The 16,156-nt window shown below is 42.0% G+C and overlaps 1 protein-coding gene across 4 annotated transcripts in view; it reads left to right on the forward strand.

The window, feature by feature from the left end:
- The first annotated feature begins 469 nt into the window (after positions 1 to 469).
- Positions 470 to 16,156, forward strand: part of Rft1 (RFT1 homolog) — a 47,560-nt gene continuing 31,873 nt past the window's right edge. For all 4 annotated transcript variants that reach the window (XM_070018528.1, XM_070018529.1, XM_070018531.1 and 1 more), the window contains exons 1-5: positions 470 to 549; positions 6,581 to 6,666; positions 9,446 to 9,562; positions 10,932 to 11,121; positions 12,340 to 12,441. In XM_070018528.1, coding sequence (XP_069874629.1) covers positions 487 to 549; positions 6,581 to 6,666; positions 9,446 to 9,562; positions 10,932 to 11,121; positions 12,340 to 12,441 — 558 coding nt within the window. In that variant the 5' untranslated portion in view covers positions 470 to 486. The remainder of the gene's footprint in view (positions 550 to 6,580; positions 6,667 to 9,445; positions 9,563 to 10,931; positions 11,122 to 12,339; positions 12,442 to 16,156) is intronic.

Consider the following 16,156-nt stretch of genomic DNA (forward strand, 5'->3'; position numbering starts at 1 on the left):
CAGCCTCCTGAGTAGCTAGGATTACAGGCGTGAGCCACCGGCGCCCGGCTGAATTCAAGTTTCTTGAGAGCCAGATTTGTCTGCTATAATCCTTACAACTACCCTAACCAGATGACTCTCCCTCCCCTCCCCTCCTCTCTCCAGTACAGACTGGTCTAGAACTCATGATACTGCTACTTCAGGCTCTCAGTGCTGAGATTACAGGTGTCAACCACTACACTCGGCTAACACCGACTTTTAACACTAGTCACAGTACTTAACTTATTTGGGATAGTGAGAGACAATAAAGTAACTCGAATCAAAAAGAGAAGAGACTGAGGCGCAGGCGCACTGGTTCTTCCAACACAAAGGAACATTTTTTTCCTGCTCTGCCCCCGCATCCTCAAAGTCACCAATCAGAGAGCGAGTCTGTCCGTGACGCAATCTTCCCGCGACGGAGCAGATGGTTGCAGCGTTTCGGTGTGACGGAGTCTAGGCGCCGCGGCTATGGGCAGCCGGGAGGTGCTGGGCCAGGCTGCTCAGCTGGCCTCCTCTGGCCTCCTCTTGCAGGTACTTTCTGACCCGCCAGCCCCAGCCAGGACATTTTGGGAGGCAGCCCCGAGGGCCCGTCCCGAGAGCCCCCCCACACGCTGTGGAGTCCGGGGGGGCCCCCACCCCGGCTGTCAAATCTGGTTGGCAGAATACAGTGGCGGTGGTGAGGGGATGTCTGGGCCTGGCGTTGGGAGCCCGCGTTCAGTCTTGGCTGAGTGGCTGCAAACACGCCATTCGTTTTCTGAACTTTCTATTTCCCATTTGGCTGTAGGAGAGAATTCGGTCTGGTGGCCTAGGCAAGGGCATTTCGTGCACAAGAACATGGTATTTTTTTTAAGGCAAGGGGTTCATTTTCTTCTTATTCCACCCCTGACCCTCAAACACCTGCCTTCAGACAGACTCCCACTGAGTTTAGAGAGACCCCATGGCATAATTTAAAACAGAGATCTGGGTTCAGGCAGCATTGGAACCAAGTGTGGTGACCCAAGCCTAATTATTTCACCTGAAGACCTCAGATTCTTTCATTTTTTAAAAATTGTTATTACAAAGGTGATATACAAGAGGTCTTGATAGAATGAGGCTAATAATAATAGTATCTAGTTTATAAGGTAGTTACAAGGATTGATTGAAATTATTTGGATAAATGCACTTACTGTAATGTACACTTAATAAACTTTGGCTGCATCCTGTGTGCCCTTGGACAAGCCTGTGATTCCTAATTTTTGTCATCTGCCAGATATGATACATGCCGGCCATCTAAAGGTTATCTAAAGATTCTTGCAGCCTAGGAGTTGGTTATCCAAATGAAGTGGCCATTTTTTCCTGTCTTACTCTTCAGCTAATTAACTACTTGACACAAGTTCTAAATCTACCCTCTTCATTACCTTAAAGAGGCACATTGAGATTAGGAGAAAGAACTAGAAGACTTGGGCTCTAATTTCGGCCTTGTCACTTGCTAACCTTCCCCTGAGAAAATTTCTTGACTCCTCTGAACATTAGGTTCTTCATCTTCAGTTAGAAAAATGATGCAAATCAGAATCATTAGGAAGATTAGATTAAATCATGCCTGTTAGGTGCCTGGCACACTACATATATATGTTAGCATTTTTTTCTATTAGGGTAATTTTTAAATGGTCAGTGTAGGGACGAAATGATATCTGCATAAAACAGAATAGTGTCTTGCACACTGTATGTACTTAATGTTAGTAAGTCCTCACATAACCCTATTTGTCCTAGTTGTTTGTTTTTTTATTCTACAGCATAAATATCTAGTTTCAATGCTTTTATCCACAATGCTGATTTTCCACCTTTAACAATCCCTTACTACTAGAGTAGCTTCAGAAGAAGAGAACAAATGCACAGTTGCTCATTCCTATGATCCTAGCTACTTTGGAGGCTGAGATCTAAGGATCTTAGTTTGGAGCCAGCCTGAACAGACAAATCAAGACTCATCTCCAGTTATCAAGCAAAAAAGCCCAAACTGAAAGTTTGACTCAAGTGGTAGATCAACTGTGAGTAACAGTATAAGTTCCTAAGTTCAAGCCTCAGTACTGATGGCCTACTTGTTACCTCAAGCAGGGTCAGCTTGCTTGCAGGTCATTTTTGAATCTCTCATGTTTCCTTTGCATTTCCTAGTTGTTTTTTAGGGTCAAATTGTTAATAAATGTGAAAAATCTTAAACTGTAAAGTCCTTTATGCAAGCAAATGGAGGCTTTGTTGCTAATAAAGGCTTAGGGCAAATATGTAGCCTAAGCAACCTCAGCTTCATTTAGCTCTAACCTTTATTCAGACCAATTAGTCAATTAGGAAATATGCAGATAGCATGATACCTTTTTTTTTTTTTTGTCGGTTGTGGGGCTTGAACTCTGGGCCTGGGTGCTGTCCCTCAGCTCTTCAGCTCAAGGCAAGCACTCTACCACTTGAGCAACAGCACCACTTCTGGTTTTTTGGTGGTTAATTGGACTTTGCTGCCCAGGCTGGCTTCGAACTATAATCCTCATACCTCAGCCTCCTGAGTAGCTATGATTACAGGCGTGAGCCACCAGTGCCTGGCTTAATATAATACCTTTTAAGTAAATACAAATGTGTGAGTATGGATAGATTTTTTGAAAATAGCCATACAATTTAGATTTCTTTCGTGATTATTAGTTGTTTTTGTGCTGGTACTGAACTCAGGACTTCATGCTCTTGTTCAGCTTTTTTACTTATGGCTGGTGCTCTAACTACTTGAGCTTGTGACTTTTTGTTGGTTAATAGGAGATAATAGTCTCATGGATTTGTCTGCCTGAGATGGCTTCAGAGATCTTTAGCTCTCAGCCTCCTGAGAGCTAGGGTTGTAGACATGAACCATCAGCACTCAGCAAGGTTTCTTTTTTTTTTTTTTTAATTTTTTGGTCCGGTCGTGGGGCCTGAACACTAGGCCTGGGCGCTGTCCCTCAGCTCTTCAGCTCAAGGCTAACACTCTACCACTTGATCCACAATGCCACTTCAGGCTTTTTTCTTTTTTCTTATGTGGTGCTGAGGAATCGAACCCAGGGCCTCAGGCATGCAAGGCAAGCGCTCTACCACTGAGCCACCTTCCCAGCCCCAGTATAAGTATTAATGTCTTCCATTTATACGTGTTTTTTTCAAACAAATTTTCACCTTTGTTTTTTTGTGGGTCATGGGACTTGAACTCAGGGCCTGTACTGTCCCTGAGCCTCTTTGGGCTCAAAGCTAGCACTTTACTACTTTGACCCAAAGCAACACTTCTGGTTTTCTAGTGGTTAGTTGAAGATGAGAGTCTCCAGGACTTTTGTGCCTGGGCTGCTTCAAACCGTGATCCTTAGATCTCAGACTCCTGAGTGGCTAGGATTACAGGCACCAGCACTCAGTTCACCTTATTTAATCCTGTAATCAATCCTGTGAGATAGATAACTTCATTGGACAGAGGAAGAAATTGAGGCTTATAACAATTAGATGATGATAGGTCTCAGAGATAAAGGGTCAGTTGAGATTCTCAACTAAGTACTTTCTCTAGTAAGGACTCCATAAATTGGTTCCAAGCCTCTAGCACTGAGTACAGAATTTGGTATATAAGTATATACCTGCATGTTTCTGAGAAGAGCTGACTCCGTAAAGATTAAGATGATGACAATCTTGGCATTGGAAAACTTCCATTCTGTGACACTATGGGGACAGTTTCACTGGCCAAGAGGTTTATAGACTGTAGTAATCATTTGACACATTCAATGAATCTTCCAAGTATGGCTGCTCACAGATAGTCCTGAGAGTGCTTGACATAGAAGTGATTCAACATTTGCTTTTGGGATGCCATGTGGAGTCAGTGAGACTTGCATCTTGCCTAGCACCTTCATTTGGCACCCCCATTTCCTTCTAGCCTTCTTGTTCTCTTGTAGACACATGGGAAGACATTTTTGTTCAAAAATTTTAAAAATTAATTATATATATATATTTTTTGTTGTTGTTGATCATGAAGCTTGAACTCTGGGCTTGGGTGCTGTCCCTGAGCTCTTCAGCTCAAGGCAAACACTCTACCACTTGAGCCACAGAGCCACTTCTGGTATTCTGGTGGTTAATTAGACATAAGAGTCTCATGGAGGGCTGGAAAGTTGGCTCAGTGGTAGAGCGCTTGCCTTGCATGCCTGAGGCCCTGGGTTTGATTCCTCAGCACCACATAAGCAAAATGAAAAAAGCTGGAAATGGCACTGTGGCTCAAGTGGTAGAGCGCTAGCCTTGAGCTGAAGAGCTGAGGGACAGCGCCCAGGCCCAGAGTTCAGGCCCCATGACCGGACCAAAAACAAAAACAAAAACAAGAGTCTCATGGACTTTTCCTGCCTGGGCTGGCTTTGAACTTTGATCCTCATATTTCAGCCTCCTGAGTAACTAGGATTACAGGTGTGAGCCACTGGTGCCCAGCTAATCAAATTTTTTTTGTAGGTTGCGGGGCCTGAACTCGGCCTCCGCTCTGTCCCTCAGCTCTTCAGTTCAAGGCCAGCACTCTACCACTTGAGCCACAGTACCACTTCTGACTTTTTCTGTTTATGTGGTGCTGAGGAATCAAACCCAGGTCCTCATGCATGCAAGGCAAGCACTCTACCACTGAGCCACCTTCGCAACCCCTCAAATTTTTTAATTGTAATAAAGGTGATGTATAGCTGGGTGCCAGGATCACAGTTTGAAGCCAGCCTAGGCGGCAAAGTCCAGGAGATTCTTATCTCCAATTAACCACCAAAAAACCAGAAGTGGTGCTATGGCTTAAGTGGTAGAGTGCTTGCCTTGAGTTGAAGAGCTGAGGGATAGCGCCCAAGCCCAGAGTTCAAGCCCCACGACAGCCAAAAAAAAAAAAAAAAGTGACGTACAGAGGGGTTATATAAGTCAGGTAAAAAAGTATCTTCCTTTCTTTTCCTTTTTCTTTTATTATTATTATTTTTTTTTTTTTTATTTTTTTTGGTGGGTTGTGGGCCTGAACTCTGGGCCTGGGCACTGTCCCTCAGCTCTTCAGCTCAAGGCTAGTGCTCTACCACTTGAGCCACAGTGCCACTTCCAGCTTTTTCTGTTTATGTGGTGCTGAGGAATCAAACCCAGGGCCTCATGCATGCAAGGCAAGCACTCTACCACTGAGCCACCTTCCCAGCCCTTTTTTTTTTTTTGTGAGTCCTGTGACTTGAACTCTGGGCCTATCCACTGTCCCTGAGCCTCTTTGTGCTCAAGGCTAGTACTCTACCACTTGAGGCACAGTGCCACTTTTGGCTTTTTCTTAGTTTATTGGAGATAAGAGTCTCAGGGACTTTCCTTGTCTGGCTTCAGTCTCTTGAGTTGCTAGGATTAAAGGCATGAGCCACTGGCACCCAGATAAGAGTTTTTTTTTTTTTTAAAGAAGGAAAGAGATTCTTTTTGGATTACTTTATTGTTTGTTGGCTTGCTTGTTTGTTTGTGGATCCATGGGGCTTGGCTCTGGGCCTAGGCGCTGTCCCTCAGCTCTTCAGCTCAAGGCTAGCATTCTGCCACTTGAGCCATAGTGCCCACTTCTGTTTTTTGTTGTTGTTGTTTATGTGGTGCTAAGGAATCAAACCCAGGGCCTCATGCATACGAGGCAAGCACTCTACCACTGAGCCACCTTCCCAGCACAAGAGTTCATTTCTTTTTGGACAGTGTCACCCCTTCCTTTGCTCTCTCCCAGCCTATTTTTCTTGAATTGAAAAATTTGAACATCTCAAGATATTCTCAGTCAAATGACATGGCTAGAGTCTCATTTTCTATTATTATTGTAGTTATTTAGAAGGTATGTCAACTCTCTGGAAAGGAACAAATATTAATGAAGAAATGTAGCATTTTCTATTATATTCTGATTGAGAAAAGCAAATTTCAAAACGATTAATATAAATTTAAAATCCCTATAAATTGCCAGGAAGAGTCTGCTATAACCCGCAGGCTCTCCTGCAGTGCTTATTTCTAAGCAGACTAGAGGGTTTTGACTAGGGTGCTGGGAAATATGAATCACCAATACAATTTGTGTGTACATGTGCCAGTCCTGGGGCTTGAACTCAGGGCCTTGAGCTTTTTTTGCTTAAGGCTAGTGCCCTATCACTTGAACCACAGCTTCACTTCCAGTTTTTTTGGTGGTTAATTGGATAAGAGTCTCACAGAATTTCCTGTCTGGGTTGGCTTTAAACCTCAATCTACAGATCTCAGCCTCATGAGATTATAAACATGAACCACCAGTGCCATCTTTTCAACTTGTTCTGCCTTCTGGAGTGATTGACTTTGAACCTAAAGAAACTCATTGAATCTATGGAGGGCACTCTTGTTAGTAAATTAGGGAAGCCCCAAGTGCCACTCTTGGTTCTTTGACTGCTCCATAGAATAGAGACTCCAAGGAGTAAAATTTCAGAACAAAGACAAACAAGTTAAGCATCTTACCAAAGAGTATGTAGTATAGCTTCTGTGTGTTGTTACATCACATTAAGAAGAATAGCCATGGTCCTCATTTCAACTCAGTAAACACTCCTAACATAATTTATTCTTTTGTGCTTTTTTTCTTCTTTAGGTGTTGTTTCGATTAATCACCTTTGTCTTGAATGCATTTATTCTTCGCTTTCTCTCAAAGGAAATTGTTGGTGTAGTAAATGTAAGGTAAGAGGGTATGCACTATGGCACTGTTGACAGCTTACATCCCTAATTATATATTTTTTTTCAGTATGCTTTTTTTTCTTTTTAAAGAGATGCACAACTTTATCAGAGCAGAATGTTTCTGCAGTGAGCAGAGCAAGGGTTTGCAGAGGTTGGGGGATGAGCCGCAGTATTGCTTTTAATGGACCCATGAATTGTTTTCCATTAGCAGCATTTTTCTGCCAACTCTTCCGGTTCTCGTGCTCTTAGAACCCAGGAGGAAAGTGGGAGAAATTCACTGAAAACCCCTTCTCAGGTATATTCATGTGTTCTTGTCCTGCTGGCAGCAAAGGAAGCAGGATTTCTATAGCCTGTGAAGATGTACTTCTTAATTGCAGGGTTGGAACAGCTACCTTCCTTTCTTCAGTGATTTTATAGTTGGGATACAGTAACTGGGATCAGAACTTGAGTCCTTGTCATTTCATTAGTTACTCGGTAGCTTTTGGAAAGCTGACTTAGTCGTTTAGATTTGGCTTGTTTTTCCCCTCTCTTCTGTTTAAGGACACCCACACATATTTTTGTATTTACAAATGACACAAAAGTATATGAGATGATGTGAGTGCTTGTCCTGGTAAATAAGACAGTATGTTCTAGACAGCATTTCATGTCTGGTATTTACCAAACACATGCCCTTGGTTTTATTCTCAGAGCCTAGTGGCAGTTCTTAAAACTTATTGACAAAAGAATTATCTAGGAGTTGGGCTGGGAAGTTGGCTCAGTGGTAGAGCGCTTGCCTTGCATGCATGAGGCCCTGGGTTCCATTCCTCAGCACCACATAAACAGAAGAAAAAAAAAGCTGGAAGTGACGCTGTGGCTCAAGTGGTAGAGTGCTAGCCTTGAGCTGAAGAGCTGAGGGGCAGCGCCCAGGCCCAGAGTTCAGGTCCCACGACTGGACCAAAAAAAAAAATAATAATAATTATCTAGGAGCTATGTACTATGAAGGGCTCAGGAAGAGTCTGGGAATCTGCATTTTTACAAGCTTCTCAGGTGATTTGTGTGTGTGTAGGGTGGGTCCTAGGGCTTGAACTTGGGCCTCACACTCTCATTTAATGAAGCTTTTTTTTTTTTTTTGCTCATAGCTGGTGCTCTATCACTTGAACCACACCTCCAGACTCAGCTTTTTGTTGGGTAACTAGAGATAAAAGTCTCTTGGATATTCTGTCTAGACTGGCTCTGAGCTATGATCCTGAGACCTCAGCCTTCTGAGTAACTAGAATTACAGGTTTGAGTCTATAAATCAGCCGATTCTGAAGCAGAGACCATACTTTGAGAAATACTATTTTAAAAGTCAGAAAGAAAAGGGTCTCCACAATTAGCATTAAGATATAGTTCCATCTATTCATTTATACTGTTGGGCAAATGAAGCACTGGCACTAAGGATGATCCATAGACCCTTCAGGGACTGTAACTGAGCCATTCCCACTCCAGCTTAGTCTGGATTGTTGCCTGTTGAGGCAAGGAAGCCTCAGTTGCTACTGAGGTGCTTACCCAGACACCATCCACCTTAGAGATTCCAAAGAAACGTTGCTGAGCTGCATTGTAGCAACTTCTGTGATGGCTACTAGCCTTAATTGTCTTTACTGTGATTCTTTTGGCCAGCACTTCCATGAAATAGGGCTTTAGCTTCTCTTACAAAGGTTATAGAGTAACTTGATTCAGTGTGAACAGAAGGTTCCCATGCTAGGTGGAGAGATAGGCCTTTTCCGTTTTTTTTTTTTTTTTTTTTTGGTACTGGTCCTGAGGCTTACACTCGGCCTAGGTGCTGTCCCTGAGCTTTTTTGCTCAAGGCTAACACTCTACCACTTGAGCCACAGCTCTATTTCCAACTTTCTTAGTAATTAATTAGAGATAAGAGTCTCACTGGCTTTCATGCCTAGGCTGGCTTTGAATCTCATTCCTCAGATCTCAGCTTCTTGAGTAGTTAGGATTATAGGCATGAGCCCCTGGAGCCCAGCTCCTTTTCTATTTATTTATTTATTTATTTATTTATTTATTTATTTATTTATTTATTTATTTATTTATTTATTTTTGCCAGTTCTGGTACTTGAACTCAGGGCCTGGGCACTGTCTCTGAGCTTCTTTTACTCAAGGCTAGCACTCTACCCCTTGAGCCACAGTGCCACTTCTGGCCTATGTTTATGTGGTACTGAGGAATGCTTTATGCATGCTAGGCAAGCAGTCTACCACTAAGCCACATTCCCAGCCCATCCTTTTCTTTTTATAGTCAGCATCACACCTCTACCCATAGTCACTAATCCTGCAGGTCCTTGGGTTCACTGCAGCAGTTTTCTTTTTACTTTTTTTGGGGGGGGGTCTGGTCGTGGGGCCTGAACTCTGGGCCTGGGCGCTGTCCCTCAGCTCTTCAGCTCAAGGCTAGCACTCTACCACTTGAGCCACAGCGCCACTTCCGGCCTTTTTCTTTTTGCTTATGTGGTGCTGAGGAATCGAACTCAGGGCCTCAGGCATGCAAGGCAAGCACTCTACCACTGAGCCACCTTCCCAGCCCCTACAGCAGTTTTCTATCTGCTGGAAGTAAACACATTCAGGTGTGCTTTATTTGGTTTCTAATTCGTGTACATGGATGAGACATTAGGGATCCTCTAAGAGCTTATTATCCTTTATCTTGCCACCAGAAGTTTGTGACTAAGGCCCTTTCTCATCCTTGTTGCTGGAAAAATTCAGGAGTTCTTTCTGTAAAAACAAAACAAAATGAATTCCTTACTGATTTCTTTTTTCTTTACAGACTAACACTGCTTTACTCAACCACCATCTTCCTAGCCAGAGAAGCCTTCCGCAGAGCTTGTCTGAGCAGGGGCACCCAGCAGGACTGGAGCCAGACTCTCAATCTTTTGTGGCTAACGTGAGTTGTGCTTTGGAAAGAGACATATTTCAGAAAGGCAACTGTAGTGAGTGAAACAGCAGCACCTTTCTAAAACCGAATTGTCTCCAAGTTCCATCTTATAATGGGTTGCTGGGAGATGAGTGTCTGGGTAAGAAGCAGAGTGTGTTGGAAGAGCTTCTTGGTTCAGTTTCTCTCTGGATGTCCAGGAGCTGAGAGGAGGTTCTGGCTGGAGGTTCTGGCTAGAGGTTTCTAGACTTGATATTAGCCTCTATGAAGCCTTTTTTTTTTTTTTTTTTTTTGTCAGTCATGGGGCTTGAACTCTGGGCTTGGGTGCTATCCCTCAGCTCTTCAGCTCAGGGCGAGTGCTCTACCACTTGAGCCATAGCACCACTTCTGGTTTCCTAGTGGTTTATTGGAGATGAGAGTCTCACAAACTTTCCTGCCTGGGCGGGCTTTGAACTGTGATCCTCAGCCTCCTGAGTAGTTAGGATTACAGGCATGAGCCACCGGCGCCCAGCTATCTAGCTATTTTTGCTGTTCCTGGTCATTGATCTGGGTCTGACCTGTGCTATCTTTCTTATTCCTAATGTTTTTGCCCCAATGTGTTTTTGAACTTTTAATAACCACTTGGTATTTTTTTTTGTTTTTTAAGGATTTCATTACATCTTCAATTTTATTTTATGTGATTTCAGTTCTGAGCTTTTAGAATATTTTTGAACACCAAGCATACTGGCTAACAATGGTAATGGTTTTTCAGTAGCTAGATCCTCACAGGGAAGGCTGGCAGTTGAGGTGGTTTCCCAATGCTGTCCTTGCATAACATTTCATTGCCTCACAGAATGACTGTCATAAGGCTGGTAGGTGTTCATTTTATTAGAGGGCTGTTGACTACCCAGTAATATGTAAGTGCTCTGTTACACACGTGAAAGTATGTTGTGCCATGGACTATTGGGCATTTGGCTCCCAAGATCACCTGTATAGTTACCTGTCAATCATTCTAGCACAAACAGGCATTTTCTTTTTGGCTATTTCCTTACTGAGTTAGTATAACTCAGTCAGTATATAGGAATATAGAGTTAGTTAGGATAGGGCTCTTCTTCTATTCTTGACTACCTATTCATGACCTTGGTCAAATTGCTTAGTACCTATAATTCTCAGTTTTTTTCATCTCCTAAATAGGATAATGGCCAAGGAGCATTGTGAGGTGTCAGTGAGTTAAAGGTTTGAATCATAGTGACAGGCATGTAGGTTGTGCCCATATTCTACTAACAGCTTCTTATGTGGTAATTGCTTTTATCATGACTAATTTTTTTCTGTTTAATATTACTATTTTAGTGTATATTATACTTATTTTAAAATCTATTAAACATTTTTTTCAATATTCTAGAATTCCCTTGGGTGTATTTTGGTCCTTATTTCTGGGCTGGATCTGGTTGCACTTACTTGAAGTGCCTGATCCAAATGTGGTTCCCCACTATGGAACTGGAGTGGTGCTGTTTGGTCTGTCAGCCGTGGTGGAACTTCTAGGAGAGCCCTTCTGGGTTTTGGCACAAGCACATATGTTTATCAAGCTCAAGGTGAGTGTACTTTCTGTGAATAGAAAATGTAAAACATAGCTAGGCGCCGGTGGCTCATGTCTGTAATCCTAGCTACTCAGGAGGCTGAGATCTGAAGATTGCAGTTAAACCAGCCCTGGCACAAAAGTCCATGAGACTCTGATCTCCAATAAACCTCTCAGAAAACCAGAAGTGGCTCTGTGGCTCAAGTGGTAGAATGCTCGCCTTGAGCTGAAGAGTTGAGGGACAGTGCCTAGGCCCAGAGTTCAAGCCCCATAACTGGCCAAAAAGAAAAAGAAAAAAAAAGTAAAGCATAAGGGAAAACATGTTTATTTTAAAAATGTTTTTATAGGTAATAATTATTTTTTCAGACATTGATCTACTTGGAAAAAGGTATCATGTTCAATTAAATTCAGTCATCAGATGGGCTGAACTAAAATTTATCTCTGCTAAATAGGGTATGATTTTGTTCACCTGTAATCCTAGCCTTTGGGACAATGAGGCCGGAGGATCATAAATTGGAGGCAGCCTGGATTACATACAGAGTTTGAGACTAGCCTGGGCTACATAGCAAGACCTTATCTCAGAAAACTAAAGGATCCTATTTAGTTGAATATTAACATTGACTTTTGTCAATATATTAATTAAGCTTGGTGCCAGTGGCTCATGCTTATAATCATAACTTCTCAGGACTCTCAGATCAGGAGGATCGCTGTTTTAGGCCAACCTGGGCAAAAAAGTTCTCAAGATCTCATATGAACACTAAAAGCTGGGCAGGGTGACACACTTGTTATACTAGTGATGATGGGAAGCATAAATAGGGGTGTCACTATCTAGGCCAAAAGCATGACCTTATGTCAAAAATAACTAGAGGAAAAAGAGGCTAGAGGCTGCTCAAGTGGTAGAGTGCTGATCTAGTAATTGCAAAATCTTGAGTTCAAACACCATACCGCCAAAATCAGAACATCATTTAGTATATACAAAAGAATATCTAACATATACGTGTACCTACCACCCAGTCAGTCCAAGAAGTAGAGCATTACCAATGCTTATGTCCAACGTTGCTCCACACTCACTGTAACCACCACCCTGGCTTTTCTGCTTGTCATTCTTTTGTGTCTTTACTTTTTGATAAAGTCAGTAGAGTGTACCTTTACTCTGGATTTTCTGTTTGTCATTCCTTTTCATCTTTACTTTCTGATAATATCTGTAAAGTGTACCTTTACCACATGTTTGCAGGTAATTGCTGAGAGCCTGTCAGTTATCCTCAGGAGTATCCTGACAGCTTTGCTTGTGATATGGTTGCCACACTGGGGGCTGCACATTTTCTCTGTGGCCCAGGTAAGAGTCATGGCTTTTAATTTTACATAATCTGTATTTCTCTGTTTTTTAAGCTTGTTCCCATTACTGTGTATGTCACATTCTCAGTATTTATGGCCATGAGGAAGGCTGGGAAGTCCAGAAGGCTGTTTCTCTGGCCATCATATCCATCCTACTCCACATATTGACACCACTGGTGTCTTTAAGGGCCATGCCCTTGTCCACATTGTCAAGCATCAAAATGTGGTGTTTTTAAAAAAAATTTTTGTGTTTTGGGGAATTTTTGAAACTATAATTTTTTGTCTTTTCTTTCTTGGTACTGGAGATTGAACCTAGAGTGTTGTACTTGCTAGGCAAATGCTTTCCTACTGAACTACATCCCAGCTTGCATCAAAAGCTTTAAGACATTCTCTGGACAGTCCTGTACTATAATGATCATGAATTGTCTGACAGTCTATAGAAGAGGAAAACCAAAAATAAAACCATAAAAACAACAAGAAGGGGGTGGGGTGGGAACAAAATTGCATGTGTATTATTTTCCTTGAATTTCAATCAGTTTGCAGAATAGGAGGAAATTCTGGCAAGCCCGTTTTAATCTTAGATTGAAATCTTACATAATTCAGAGAAAACAAAGCAAATCAGAACAGGTACATTTTCAGTTTTAGCAATTTTGGTTTCAATTTCATCTTATATTCTAGTTCATATTTCTACTTCTAATAAAAATATAACTAGAGAGTACAAGTACTATTTTTAAAAATGGCACCTAAGATCAGATGTTTACTAGAACATCTTATGATACAAAGCAGGGTTGCGTGTGTGTGTGTGTGTGTGTGAGTGTGTGTGTGTGTGTGTGTGTGTGTGTGTGTGTGTGTGTGTGTGTGTGTGTGTGTGTGTGTGTGTGTGTGTGTGTGTGTGTGTGTGTGTGTGTGTGTGGTCATAGGGCTTGAACTCTGGGTCTGGGCACTGTTCCTCAGTTCTTCAGCTCAAGGTAAGCGCTCTACCACTTGAGTCATAGCACCACTCTTACGGTTTTCTGATGGTTAATTGGAGATAAGAGTATTTCCTGCCTGGGCTGGCTATGAACTGTGACCTTCAGATCTCAGCCTCCTGAGTAGCTAGGATTATAGGCATGAGACACTGACTTTTTTTTTTTGCCAGTCCTGGGGCTTGAACTCAGGACCTGGGCACTGTCCCTGACCTTCTTTTGCTCAAGGCTAGCACTCTACCACTTGAGCCACTGTGCCACTTCTGGATTTTTCTGTTTATGTGGTACTAAGGAATCAAACCCAGAGCTTTATGAATGCTAGGCAAGCACTCTATCACTAAGCTACATTTCCAGCCCACACAGCAATTTTTAAGCTTGGTTGTTTGTGCCAAGGTTTCATAGACAGCCTAAGCTGGCTTCAAACTTGAGATCCTTCTGCTTCAATTTACTAACTTAAAGGGATTACAGATGTTTACCAATATGCTTGGTTCCCGTTTGTCAGGTTTATTAATATGAAGAAAATAAATTAAGATTTTACTTAGTAATGATTCATGTAAATTTTTTTCATGTCCTAGGTAAAAATTATAGATAGTTTTATAAAACACAGAAAAGCTAGATTTAGAATAAAAAAAAAATAAAAGAATGGGAATTTCTTGTAAAAGCAGTCTGGCTGGATGCTGGTAGCTCCGTCCGTAATCCTAGCTACTCAGGTGGCTGAGATCTGAGGATCAAGGTTCGAAGCCAGCCTGGGCATAAAAGTCCCTGTGAGATTCCTGTCTCCAATTACCCACTCAAAAACCAGAAGTGGCGCCATGGCTCAAGTGGTAGATCACTAGCCTTGAGCACAAAGAACCTCAGGGTCAGCACCCAGGCCTTGAGTTTAAGCCCCACAACCAAAAAAAAAAAAAAAAAAAAAAAGGCAGTCCGTATACAGTTGTATCTTTTAGAGAAGTTATGTTTGGTTACTTCTTGCCACATTTTATTGGATCTAGAATTACAGTTCTCATCATTTATCATTGTTTTTATGAACTCTCTATAGTAAGATAGAAGGTTGGCGTTCCTAGGGAAGAGCCAAGTTGGGTGCTTATGTTAAGAGTTTTTCATTGTCATATTTCCTACCTGGATTATTATAGTTCAGCAAGGCTAATTCTGAATTTATTTGCTAAGACTTCTGAGAGCTCTTCTCTGTGACAATCACTGTCAGTGTCAGTATGAGAACTCTAAGAGCCATCAACACCTCGTAGCAGCTGGTGAGCCCCAGTTTGGGCAATGGGATTCTCCTTTGTCAAACTTGATTCCAAGTTCCTCCTTAAACTGGCCCTTGTGTCAAATAAAAGGCACTTTCCAGAATAATAAACTCCTATAATCAACAAAAAGATAAACCACTCAATTAAAAAATGACGGAAAGAGTTGAGTAAACCTTTTTCCAAAGAAGATATACAAATAAGTTATCAGTAAGCACATGAAAAAATACTCAACATAGGTAGTTATTAGGAAAATGTAGATGGAAACATTTCAAACCATTACGATGACTATCATTATTATTATTGTTATTGTTATTGGGGGTTTTTTTGGTTGGTTGTAAGGTTTGAACTCAGGGCCTGTGCCTTATTCCTGAGCTCTTCAGCTCAATGCTAGTGCTCTACCACCTTGAGCTACAGCTCCACTTCTGGTTTTCTGGTGGTTAATTAGAGATAAGAATCTCATAAACTTCCTGCCCAGGCTGGCTTTGAACCGATCCTCAGATCTCAGCCTCCTGAGTAGGTAGTATTATAGGCATGAGCCACAAGTACCTGGCTTGTCTGTCTGTCTGTCTGTCTGTCTGTCTGTCTGCCTTCCCTTCCTTGCTTGCTTCCTTGCTTGCTTCCTTGCTTGCTTCCTTCCTTGTTTGCTTGCTTGCTTGCTTGCTTGCTTCCTTCCTTCCTTCCTTTCTTCCTTCCTTCCTTCCTTCCTTCCTTCCTTCCTTCCTTCCTTCCTTCCTTCCTTCCTTCCTTCCTTTCTTTCTTGGCACATCTGTAACCCTGGCTATTCATAAGTCAGTTTGAGGCCATTCCAGGAAAAAAGTTCAGAAGGCTCTATCTCATCTAATATGGGAAATGTAAATGGAATGTAAATACAAATAGAAGAAAGTGGTCCAGGCTACCCTGGGCAAAATTGAGACCCTTTTGAAAAAAAAAGAAAGCAAAAAAGCTAGGGTATTGTTCAAGTGGCAGATTGCTGACTAGCAAGTGCAAGACTGAGTTCAGACCCCAATATTGGGGGAATAAAAGTAGAAAATAATAAGTATTGGTAAGATTGTAGAGAAATTGGGACTTTAATACACTTGTGGTAGGTATAGAAAATGGTCTAGGCTGCTATGGAAAACAGTGACAGTTCCTCAAAAAGTTAAGCAGAAATCATATGACCCAGCAATCCAATCCCAAGTATTTATAGTTAAGAGAATGAAAACAAGTGTTCAGCAGAAACTTATATTCCAATATTCTTAGCAGCACTATTTATTTTATTTAATTAATTAATTTTTTTTTTTGGGTCCGGTCGTGGGGCCTAAACTCTGGGCCTGAGTGCTGTCCCTCATCTCTTCAGCTCAAGGCTAGCACTCACCACTTGAGCCACAGCGCAACTTCCAGCTTTTTTCCTTTTGCTTATGTGGTGCTGAGCAATCAAACCCAGGACCTCATGCATGCAAGGCAAGCGCTCTATCACTAAGCCACCTTCCCAGCCCCAGCACTATTTTTTTAATGGCCAGAAGGT

The sequence above is a fragment of the Dipodomys merriami genome, unplaced genomic scaffold (assembly GCF_024711535.1).
Source record: "Dipodomys merriami isolate MVZ:Mamm:240054 unplaced genomic scaffold, mDipMer1.0.p SCAF_13, whole genome shotgun sequence".
In the NCBI taxonomy this organism is placed as follows: domain Eukaryota; kingdom Metazoa; phylum Chordata; class Mammalia; order Rodentia; family Heteromyidae; genus Dipodomys; species Dipodomys merriami.